The sequence below is a fragment of the Calypte anna genome, chromosome 6 (genome assembly GCF_003957555.1).
Source record: "Calypte anna isolate BGI_N300 chromosome 6, bCalAnn1_v1.p, whole genome shotgun sequence".
NCBI lineage: Eukaryota > Metazoa > Chordata > Aves > Apodiformes > Trochilidae > Calypte > Calypte anna.
In genome coordinates, this window is record NC_044252.1 from 23,517,124 (window position 1) to 23,529,410 (window position 12,287).

The 12,287-nt window shown below is 35.5% G+C and overlaps 1 protein-coding gene across 1 annotated transcript in view; it reads right to left on the minus strand.

Moving 5' to 3' along the window:
• CFAP43 (cilia and flagella associated protein 43) overlaps positions 1-12,287 on the minus strand; it is a 45,603-nt gene that overhangs the window by 19,355 nt on the left and 13,961 nt on the right. Inside the window, exons 8-16 of the mRNA XM_030453279.1 lie at positions 10,284-10,346; positions 9,150-9,229; positions 8,321-8,452; positions 7,195-7,311; positions 6,052-6,132; positions 5,106-5,254; positions 4,028-4,131; positions 2,722-2,862; positions 624-793 (exon numbers count right to left, since the gene is read on the minus strand). Coding sequence (XP_030309139.1) covers positions 624-793; positions 2,722-2,862; positions 4,028-4,131; positions 5,106-5,254; positions 6,052-6,132; positions 7,195-7,311; positions 8,321-8,452; positions 9,150-9,229; positions 10,284-10,346 — 1,037 coding nt within the window. The remainder of the gene's footprint in view (positions 1-623; positions 794-2,721; positions 2,863-4,027; positions 4,132-5,105; positions 5,255-6,051; positions 6,133-7,194; positions 7,312-8,320; positions 8,453-9,149; positions 9,230-10,283; positions 10,347-12,287) is intronic.

The following is a 12,287-nucleotide window of genomic DNA, read 5'->3' on the forward strand; positions in this document are numbered from 1 at the left end:
TCAGGGAGCAGTAAAATTGCCATGCTGCTGATTTGCTTCTCACCTCTTCAAAAGGGTCTGTGTTCAATATGTTTGAGCCTGGAGGTTCTTGGTTCAGAAAGTACTAGACTTGTCAAGAAGGCTCACCTTTGGAATTCACCTCCTTGGTTGACCTTACTCTCAAACTGAGGGAGACCTATGAGCTTCAGAGAGCCCCAGCTCATCAGCAGGCAATGACTGTGGCTTCCTGAAGCACCCACTGCTTCATTGTGAGTCTGGGCTGGGTTTACAGTCATGTCTTAAAAGCCATGGGCTCACATTGGCTCAGCTCCTTCAGTAGCTGGGTACTCAGTTTACTCAGCAGATGGCACCTAAGCATAGGTCCAGTACAGAAGCTACAGGTGAAGTGCCTGCAAATTGTGAGTTTTAAGAACCACTATTTGGCTTACTCTGTAATAGACCAAGGATATTGTTTTTGCCAGGTTTCTGAGCAGATGGTAGGATACAGGAAGTTGATGGAATAGATATTTTCAGAGCAGAGAGGATTTTTTAAAGGATAATATCCTGCTGTATTTACTTCTTCCACAACCTTTGTTCATTGGTATTTAACCACGACACAGAATAAAGCAGCTTCAGAGAATTACCTCTTCAGAGAGATGGTATTTACAGATGAAAGGTGCACGGGTACAGTAGCCATACACAAGGTTATCCTTCAATCTGACAGCTGAGCTCAAAGGGTAATCCAGATCATACTTCTCCTTTCTAATGGCAGTAGCATTAAACATTCCATATTCATTAACAAACTTATCATTATCTAGAAGACAGAAAAAAGAAACAAGGAGGAAGAGGCATCAATAACACTAATACAGGTGTTTCACCTATCCCGTAATGATGAAAACCAATCTCAGCAAGGAATGAACACTATGTGAGTTTGCAAGGAGACTGGAAATTAGGAAACCTAGCTTTACTCTGAGTTATGCCCATGTAGCATACTGCAGTGAAGCAGAGAGAGCTCTGCTAGTTCTAAACAAGTACTAGAAGCCTTTAACTACAGTGATGTGACAAGTTATATATACTAATTTGCCATGATTCTTCAGAATTATGTAAGCAGTGCTAAATAGTTTGCATGGAGGTTCGTGTCATCATTGCTTGCATCTGAAACTTCTTTTAAGCATATCTGTCATGAAGTACACACAACCTGGGTGGCATTGGTTAAAACATTTAAGTTCACATCTTCAAAGGGACATTTAATTTTTTTTTTGGTTGCTTAACTTGAGCTTTAAAAAGATACCTGAATTTAAGGCTGGTGTAATAACTGTAGGTCTTCAGCAACTTTGAAAACCAACCCCATTTAATGTGTCTAAAATTGGGCACAAAAAGAAGCCCAACATCAGTGAATATTTTAAAAACATGCAATTTTCATTGAAAATTACCTTTAAAAAAGTTTATGAATTTTAAGTCCTTTAAAAATTTATATAGAAATAACTTACTAACAGTTTTACCGATGCTTTCTCCACAAAAGCCTGTTATCAATTAATCTGCAAACAATGTGAGTAAAATGATATAAAAATAGAACTATGTTAATAATGAACACAGGTTGCCTTTTGCTGTAATGTGACAGAAGTCTTAACTGAAACCTCCAACAACACTGGTTTGGCAATTCTTTGGTGGAAGGGACATAAAACTGGAAGCGTAGGGTGCCACTGCCAACTTTGCCTCTACTGCACTGGCTGCATGGTGAGGACACCAAGCACATTACTGTGCACTGTGCCTTTGTTGAGTTAATGTATTTAAGCCTTTTCATAACAACTGAGTTAGTCTTCCAGATGGTTCCAGACAGTGACCGAAATCAATGCACTCCTAGAATATAAATTTTAGATATTACTAGAATACCAGACACAATTAAAAGTTATGTGATAATTCATGACACTCTGATCCATCTTTTTATCTCTTATAATACTTCTAAAATGCTATAATGTTATAGCTGAAGAACAGAAGTACTGTGATGTCCCAGTAGGTACTTTGCACATTGCAGATACACAGAGAACCATTTCCAGAAGGAGAATGGAGGTAAATTTGTAATTATTCTTATGTTCTTGTTAATTCTCCCCTTTTCCTCACAGTTCTGATTTTTCATAGCATGTTTCTCTGTAACATTCCTTATTGGAATACAAGTTAATATTATTTAAATACAGTGGACTTTTTAATTGGTGTTTTTATACAGAAAAGCTATAACAAAGACAATGAATCATTATTTTTTGAGATGTATCAACCTTTAACCTTTTCCTAATGAGCTATTACATACCTGTAATAATTCTTTGAAGAAGCTGGTGGGATTGATGCACTTAGAACACCTGATATACTATGGTGATCCATATGGGTGATGACAAGCCCAAGGGTCTCTTTGTGGCTGGCTTTGGGCATTACCCACACAGTAGTAATAATAATAACAACAACAATAACACTACCAACAACCAGCAGTAGTTAAGTGGTGGCTTTGAGATTCTGCAAGTGGATTACTTCTCTCTTTCCTTCGTAGGCTTTCTTTCAAAATATCCCAGTCTTTCTGCTGAAATGATTCAGCTATCAATCTACAGACTGCTGTATCAAAAATTGTGTCTCCAGAGAATGTAAGATCAGAGGAAGAAAGAGATTCAGTTTGTTGGTATTTTGTGTTTGGGGGTGGTAATAATGTATTCTTTGCTTATAAATAAGTCACATAGTATATATTTTAGTTCTCACCTGTTAGGAGTGCTGAAGATAGAAAAAAAATTTCTAGTCTTGCTCGCTGGACCTCTGCTACATTAAGAAGCACCACCACTTCAACTGTGTCATCTTTTAAGTCAGAAACTATAGAAAGACCCAGAATTTCACCTGCAAACACTGAAGGAGGTAGGGAACACCAATGCAAATTGTTACTGATTAATGGTAACTTGTTTTTACTAACATACCATCTGAAACAAAACAAGATCCCTGTTCAGAATACATCTTGGCTCAACCACACAGTTTTGAGCTCCCATTAAAATGTCAGACAAGCCACTACCTGGTTATCAGAAAGTGCTGCATGAATACAATTTCAGCTTGAGACATCAGGCACAGAGAATGCTAAGCACCAGTGTTAGCATTACATGAAACATTCAAATCTGAGTCTACATCCAGCTTGAATTGTAGCAACTTTGAGGCTGTCTGCTGATAACTGCCAGACAAAGCACAGAAAAGCCCTCCTCTAAGAAGCCAACCAGTCAAGAAGAACATGATCAAATGCAATTTATGAAATTGCAAATTTAATATTTTTTGAATTTGTTAAATTAAATTATGAATTTCATAATTCATATGAAAATTATGAAAAAATAATATGAGAATTATTAAAATTATCAAAGGAGATGTAATTCTACACTTGTAAAACCAGTTAAAATTATAAAACAATGTCCTTTTTACTTAAAATTATTATTAAAATCCATATGCATGGTTGTGATCTGCAAGTACAATGTTATTGGAACTGAGAGACCACATAAAAATTTGCTAATTTCAGAATAATTTTTTTTGTCAGTTAAAATTCCATTATTTTTTATTATTCAGTATCAATCAGGAAAGCTAACAGTTCCAGCAGTCCCCATTTTAAAGACAGGTATCTGTGACAGATATTTGTAACAGCAGATTGCTTCCAGCTGTCACGGCCTGTAGTTTTTTTTGTCAAATTCTCATATGGTGAGCTACAAACATCTTAAGTTATTTGCCAGAACTTTTGTTCTGGAGTTGAAATCAGTCGGACAGCTAATCTGTTCTCTTCCCTGTGACTTTTACATGTCCCAAAAGAAAAGTAATATTGGCACATATGCTAAATAAAATTACCAAGGGAAATGAAAATAAAATTGGCCAGAACAAAGTCTGGTTGGGAAATAGGTGGGAAGAAGACATTTATTTCTCCTTAAATATGACTAGAATGAAGGAGAGTGGCTTCATCTGACCAGCAAGTATACTTAAAATAGAGTGAAATATACTTAAAATAGTGAAAATACAATTTTATTAACGTTGTTTGATATATTACCTACATATCCAAGAACCTGGAATAACTTTGAAGGGCGTGCATCTAGAATAAAAATATGACCTTCTGTAGCTCTGGCGATGAGGAACTGGCCACTCTGATCATAACTGGGAAGAATATAAATGCAAGCAGAAAATATTTCAATAGTCAAAATAAAAAGGGTCAATTAATTCCATTCCCATAATTCTGCTGACTTCATTTAAGGCATAAATGCAACCTGAATTTCAGCTGCTAGGTTTACAGGATTAGGGCCTGATATGAAGGCCAGTGCTATGTGTGCAATTTCTAACTGGGTCTACAAGTAATGATGCTCCATAGCAGTTTGGTTAACAACACTGTTAAATGTTTCTTTGAAGTTCACTGTCAGAAAATAAACTACTGTACAGGTTTTTGTATAATTTTGAATAGACATATCTTTGGTTACATTGATTTGACTTTTGAGTAAGTTGCCTTCCGTATCTCTTTTTAATGCTTTGTCTTATGTAACTGTGAAAAAAAATCACATCTTAGTCTCCAAATAACAGGCAGATTTATATTGAAGTTTAACTGTTAAAAATCCATTCCATTTTTTAAAAATTAGAAGTAAAATATTCTCAGATTTTTCAGTAACTGAAAAAAAGCAACTAGCCCCCCCCCCCCCAAAGTCTTTTAGATCCCTAGAGCTAATTACAGGAGGACTGTTAAATTCCAGAACTGTAAGCATATGAATAATACACAAAATTTAAAAAAAATCTGCCATGTAAGAGGGGATGACCAAAAGGCTTAAAATTAACTTCACAAACCCTCAAATCAATGAGTAATAACCTTCTAAAACATGGAATTGTGCATAATTACTGTATATGGTGATTTGTCAGAAACAAGTGCTCAGTTAAACCTTAAAATATTGGTTTATGATCTTTTTCTCATATAAATCCTGCTACTACTTCCCTTGCAAGCAATTCAGAATAAGTTGGAAAAAACCAAAGCTTTATAGTTCTCAATTAGAGAGAACTAAAATATTTTACTTCGTTACTTTTTAGAATTTTTTTTTCAACTAACTAACAATTTGACAATATTCCTGCCCTTGTTACTACATACTTACTGCAAAGACAGTACTGGGAATTTGGAAAGAAAAATTCTGTAAACAACCCGTGGAGCTTCAGCATTGGTAATATCAAGGAAATAGATTTGACCTCTTCTGGTCCCTAAAGCAACACTGTTGGAGGAGGGACAGCAAGCCATAGCAGTTGCCTAGTTAAGAAGTAAAATATATTTAACAGTTCCATGTCTTTTTATCCATTAAGCTATATACTAGTATGCAATTTCTTGTACTATTTAATAGTCTCTAAAATTTGGATAAGGAACCCCAAGTTATTTATCTAAAAAGCTTTTTTTTTTTTAGAAAGGATTTTAGAGACATCATAGGCATGTTTACTTATGCTTTGTTTCTACATATTAAAAGCAAATTCTGCACTCCTCAGAAAAAAAGCATTATTCACTATCCAGATTTTGAATTAAAGAAGGTACAGCTAAATAAAACAACCAGAACACTATTATGTATACATAATAACTGTTACAGAAAGGGATTTTTTCTTACTGTGTCAAATTTCAGGGTTTGATTGCATCTTAAATCAAGAGAAAGCATTAACAGTTTGAAAATATGTCTATCAACTCAATTCCTAAAACCTATTTTTTAGATCAGTCAAGACATTTAGTTTTTATATACTTGAAACTTCTCCTTTCAGTACCAAACTCATTAAAAATAAAATTTAATTAAAAATAAAAATTTAATGAAGTAATATCATAAAAATAGATTGTTATTTTAAAATATATGCTTAAAGATAGCTTAGGTTGAAATGTTTCCTCTGTTTATTACCAAGTTAAATACATAATTAGTTCAAGGAAACATTCTGAAAGTAAATCTTTTCAAAATATCTTTTATGGGTTGTTCAAAGATATTACTGGCCCAATATGTGGAATATTTTGTTATGAACTGAAAAAAAAAATGTTAAGTATCAGTCACTATATAAGCTCCTGCTTACATGTACCTCAATATTAAGGTTTAGCTTGCTGAGGCAAGTTCCATCTTCCAGTAACCAAACTTGTACTTCAGCTGAAGCTGTTACAGACTGTTGAACAGAGAAAAACATGGTCAAAAGAGGATGGAATAACTAAATAGTCTAGAAGTGACAAGAGTTCTTCTACAGAATATAAATACAGCTAATGGCTGAGCATAGCAGACCACAGGTTACTTGTTTTGCCTGGAATTATGTTGCTTTTCCTTTAAGGCCAGTTGCTGCAAGGTAAGCCTATGTAAGGAAAATGTTTAATAATTTTTGTGAATTGCTGCAACTACAGGAATAGTCTTTAAGCAGAATGAGACAATCTGGGGCAGAACATGTAATATCAGCACTCCTGCCACTCAGCCAGCTATAGAAAAACCTGCCTACAATTTTCTTTGCATAGAAAAGGGCTTGAGGAGAATTCTTGTTTTCTCACACAAGAAATACGAATACGGTGCTTGAATGCTTCTTATATCCAGGTAATATTGTAATGCCATGGTGAAGTGTAGCCAGATATCAATCAGCCCTCACATTATTCATTCAGTGTCAGATAAAATTTATCATTCCCATGCTAATGACAAACAGATTCAGGAAACCTAATTCATTAAGACCCCAGGGTTTCTATGCTGGCTACTTGAAGAATTCACAGCCTAGAGATGAATCAGACTTGGTGGCTAAAATGTATGTCTTGAAGCAATGAAAGGCACAGGAGGAAAGCAAGGAATTTTTCAGAATGGACTGATGTATGGATAAGGCTTTTGTCCCTGGACAGAGGCATCTCTCAGGCTGTTCCAATTTCTTGTTCCAACATCCATTCTCTGAATTGAATCCCCTTTTTGCTAAGCTATGTTCCTAAACAATAATGAGTCACAGAAATCAACAGCATAACCAATATGACATTTTAGCAGCCTGTGAATTATCCACCCTGCACTCCAGGGGCCAGTTCTGACCTTTTTATCAGCCATGCCTGAAATAATGCCATTTACTTCCTTGATGAGAAGTTACACAAATGTAACAAGTACCAGAACAGTCTATATCTCTGCAAGGCTTTTGATTTTGTGCCTTAGCAACATATTTGCTATCTGAAAAGAACCACTATTCTATATAAGAAAGAAAAACTTTTCTTACCACACAGTACTTGTTCCCTGGAGTAAGAAAATCAGCTGCTAGAAAACAACTGCTGCATGCATCCAAGAGTTTGACAGCTTCTCTGCTGTGGGCGGGTTTGTAAGTATAGACTGTCCCCTGTCAAACAAAGAGAAATGATCCATTGCTGGGGCATGAAATTTTTCATTAGAAGCTCTCACAGATTTCAGAAAAAAATACCCATCTTTCTGAGCTACATTCTTTGACTCAAAACCAAAGTTAAAAGTGCCCAGTAGAATTCAGCTGAATTTAGTGGATTATATTAATTTACACTAGATGAAGATCAGGTTAGCTGATTTTAAAGTGGTCCAGCTTGACACATTTTCAATAAGTTTTGTTTCTCAAAATTGCTTTAATTAAATAATTAAAACCCTACCTATTTCATGTTACTCCAGGAAACAATAAATAATCTAAACCAACATGAAGCACAAACCATATATCTAAAGATTTAAGAGATTATTTAATCTAAAGATCTCATACCCTCTTAGGAGCAAGTCATAGTTAATATTGACAAAGATTTTACGATTTCTCTACACATTTTATAAAAGGAAAATCACATCAGAGAGTGTGTGACCGAAGTTACCATTGCACTGCTTTGCTGAACACAGAACCTCCTTGCTGACATACAGACTACAAAAACATTTTAAGAGCTTTAAAAATGCCAATTTGATGATTCAAGGTCTGGAAAAACAGGTGGAATTTGAGGATTTGGGACCCTTGTGTAAGATTTCTGGACATCAAGGTTTTCAAAGAAGGATCTTGGCATGGCTTGCCATATTTAGGTGTACATATATATATCTATAACAACTCCACTGCATAGCCACAGTAGGTCACATGCACCCAAGCCACACTTTTCTTACTGTGCAGGCACACATCAGTCCTAGAGCCCACACTCAGAAGGTCCCATGTGACCTGGACACACTGGAGACCTTGAGTATGTATAGACTCCACTGTATATATACATTTCTGTTGGGAAATCTCAGCATTAGGTACCTGGTAATTCACCATCTGTAGAACACGATTGTTTTGTGTTTCATTAAAAGTCTTTCCAATCTTTGGAATCACAGGAACATCCCATTACCTAATGACATTATCTCTAGTGCTCTACCTGGTCAGTGATGAGCAGAAGAATGGTGTAATCTGGGGAGAATATGAGGCTGGATATGGGTTGTAAGATATCAGTGCAGATTTTCATCTCATACTGTGCATCTTTGATGTGATAAAAGAATAACATGCCCTCCTGTGCAGAAAAGTACAAATCCACATCATGTGTAGGTCATTTAACACACCTCACTCTGAACTGCAAGAACTTCTGAAAATCTGTAAAGTAACAGTGTTTAATGCAGTGAATTTTGCACCCAGCACCAATGGTCTAATTTACCTTTAGTGTGTTTGGTTTCAAGACCTTCACCCTGGATAATAAATCTATTTAAAAAATAAGATGTTCTTTAATATAAGCTTTAGTAGCAGTCCATGTTTGATAACAACTGTCTCTCCTATCAGTTAGTACTTAAGATTTGATATTGTTTCTTTTGAGGCAGTACAAGAATTTGCCCCACTCTTAAGTAAGAATGTGTAATGGCATTGTCAATTTTGGTTTAAAATTGAGTTAGATTTAACACAAAACTATTTGCCAGTTCTCATGGCCTATTTTTGCCCATCCTTCTTTCCTATTCCTCTAGAATAATATTTGTCTTTTGTTCAAATAGGATTGTCCTCTTTTGTTGTTTCTTTGGCTACAAAAATTGAGTACCTTCCTACCCTGCTCCCTTGCAATTTCTTGTCTCAAGTATTAACAAAGGCATTTACAACAACAGAGTCCTCTCCACTTTTTTCTGACGGCTGTGTTTGCAGTGAACTCTGTAAACATTCTCCATTTGAATGTCCTTTGATTTTCACACAATAAGAGTAAGTCAAAAGCATAAAAGATGCCCTACCCTTCCAGCTGCGTACAGTCCCTCATTACAAAATGCCATGGCAAATAAAGCTGTTTTTTGCAGATCCTCTGGTTTGCCACCTGAGAGCACAAAACCAACATAAAATATAAAATTTAATTTATTGCAACAATGTGTCTCAGCTTCAATCAGGGATGATTTATTATCAGTGAGTAAAAAGGCTCCATGAGCTATGTATTTTTTGGACTTTGTCTGTGATAATGAAAGCGAAGGCTCCTATGCATAACTCGAGGTGACAGTATTGCTGTGGTGTGATGAACTAGAAATTATTTTAAGAAATCATCTGATTTTGTAAAGGCTGCTAAGGAGCCACATTCAAGTTTTTCAATATCAGAATGATAGAGTCATTTAGGTTGAAGGGGAATCTAGAAGTCCTCTGATCTGATGTCCTGCTCGGCAGAGCCAACTTCAAACTCACAACCAGTTTCAAAGTTAGATCATGCTGTCCAGAGTCATATTCAGCTGAGGTCTAAATATGGAAATTCCATAACTTCTCTAAGCAACTTGTCCCAGTGCGTGACTACCTTCACTGTGAAAATTCTATTTTCCTAATATCTACACAGAATTTCTGTTGATGCAACTGTGTCTGATTCTGCCTTCTTTGTAAACTTTTAATAAGTAACTGAAGCAACAGTAAAATTCCCCATTTCCTTTTCTCTTAGTCCATCTTTGTATTTGATGTGCTTATACTCTGAACTTTGTCCATTATGTGAATGTATTTTTTGTACTATGAATCCCAAAACCAAAGTGTTTGAAACAAACCTTTGAATCCTAACCCAAGTAAATGATAAGCTATTGCAGTTCTAAAAAATTTACTAAAACTAAGCAGTAGGGATGCTATTCTAGCATCACTTATTCCCATTTAAATTAGAATGTACAGAAATTGTTCACTGCCAGTTTCTACTGAGGCTATTCATTTGGCTGTCTATTAGCACAAAAGCTGTGAAACATTCATCATGTAAACATGTAAAAGATTGCCATCAATATGTCCTACAGAGGCCAGTATGAACTTATTTTTTCCAACCAGTGGCTTCCAGCTGCACACACATATTATCACTCCCAGTCAGCACTCGTGCTGCCTGGAAATCTATTAGCTTGATTTAAAAAAGGAAATACCTTTCTTTTTCTGTTCTTCTCTACGAGCATATGATACCACGTCTGATATTTTACGCACATATTCTGCACAAAAGAAAACAATTGATAACATCAACCTGGTTGATGTCAATATTGGAATAAAAGTCAATTGTACTCCAGTCAACTGAACGAAACAACAGGTTCTGTACAATGTATCAAAACTGTGCATTTTTCTCAATATCCACCATTCCTGGGGGTCAACTGAGCAGGCCCAACCTGTCTGTAATTCAATTCACAGCTGTAAAAGGGAGATAGCAATACTTGGCATGAAGATGCTGATCTACCTGTCTCCTAGTGCTAATTCTGGTATTGTTACGTTTAACCATGATTTTTTTATTTGACTTACTCACAAAGGAAAGTTCTGTAAGTATGAACAAAATGCCCAAGTGTTGCTGCTGCTTATGCTGGTGTTTGCAACACTGTAACAGGAATTTAGCAGGTCATAAAATTGGACATGCACTTAAGCATTCCCCTAAATAGGTGCAGACTGGATTATGTTTTAAATTAAGCAGAAGCTTCAGTACACTGTGAATACAGACAACTTTGCTACACACTTTTAGGACAGGACTCAAAAAATATACAGGACAAGGAAAAGCCTGAATGGCAAATATTATTGTTTTGTTGCCTCCTAATGAACTGGCAAAAAATGAACTGGCAAAAACATTTCTGGTGACACATCAATTGTTTGATTTTTTTTTCTGGTTTTTTTTTTCTGGGTCTTTTTCTGCTTTTTTCCTTTTTTTTTTTTTTTTTTTTTTTTTTTTTTTTTTATGTCAATATAAAGCTCTGAATTTCTAAACCAGAGAAATAATTCTGGGTTGGTTTTTGGTTTTTGGTTTTTTATTTTTTATTTTTTATTTTTTTTTTAAGAATGGCTTTTTTTTCTGTATTAGCTATCAAAAGTGAACAGAGATACAGTGTTTTGGGAAAGTCAGGGATACTTGCTGCAGCTTTAAAAAATAAAGTATTACATGGCAAAAGAAGAAAACATGATTATCACCAGCCTGTTTATTAACACTGATTCAGTGTTTCTTAAAAAAAAACAATTCTATGCTGCTCTACAGCAGGCTGTTAGTTCTAGTGCTAGGGAGAAGCATATTCCAGTACTCCTCTTAGACCTGACTGGACCAGTAAGCTTCACATGCACACTAGGACTGACACTTTCCATCCCTTCAAAGGTTGACTGGGTACAGGGTGCCACTGCAGCTACACTTTATGCCCCCTCAGTCTCACTGTCCTACATTTTGGGAGCCCTCTGATTGGTAGAGATGGGTAGCATATGACAGGTAGTAGAGGAGACCTCAGGATTACCAGAAAAAACAAGACATGGAATGGGCTGATGTTGCTACAAAACTTCAGTCAGTCACCAGCTTGCCAAAGGTCCCCATAAAAAAAGAAAGGTGGGGATTTATAGGTGGGAATATATTGGCCAGAAAAATCACCTTGGCAAGTTATAATCTGAGGTCTCCCTGTTCTAGAATAAATTAAAAGCAGATTTCTTTGTTTGAAGCCAGAGACAACTCTCTGTGCTTCATACTTTTTGCATCAAAGACTGATGGCTTACAGACTTGTTTTCATTATAAAATGGTTTATATAAGAGCTGACCTCAAGGAATTCTGTTAAGCAACATTACATTAAATCAGTTTTGTTTTTTGAAGACTCATGATGAGAAAAACCTTTTCTAATGTCATCTAACATACCAAATGAGGACAATCCAATATTTAATGCAAAATAAAATAAATTACTTGTAATTAATTAATATTTTAAAGACTTTGTATATGTAGCATATTATTAGTTTAATGTTAATCTAGTAGAGTGGTTTATTAAGATCTGAGCTGATGGAACTATTGTTTGTTTTATCAGTTTTGATGTATTTAGAGATTTTGCTCTTTTTTTTGCCAAAGAGAAATGAAATGCAATTATTGGGTGCTAAAGAAACCCACACAGAAGTTCAAAAGACATTCTCAAATATTTGTCATACTAACA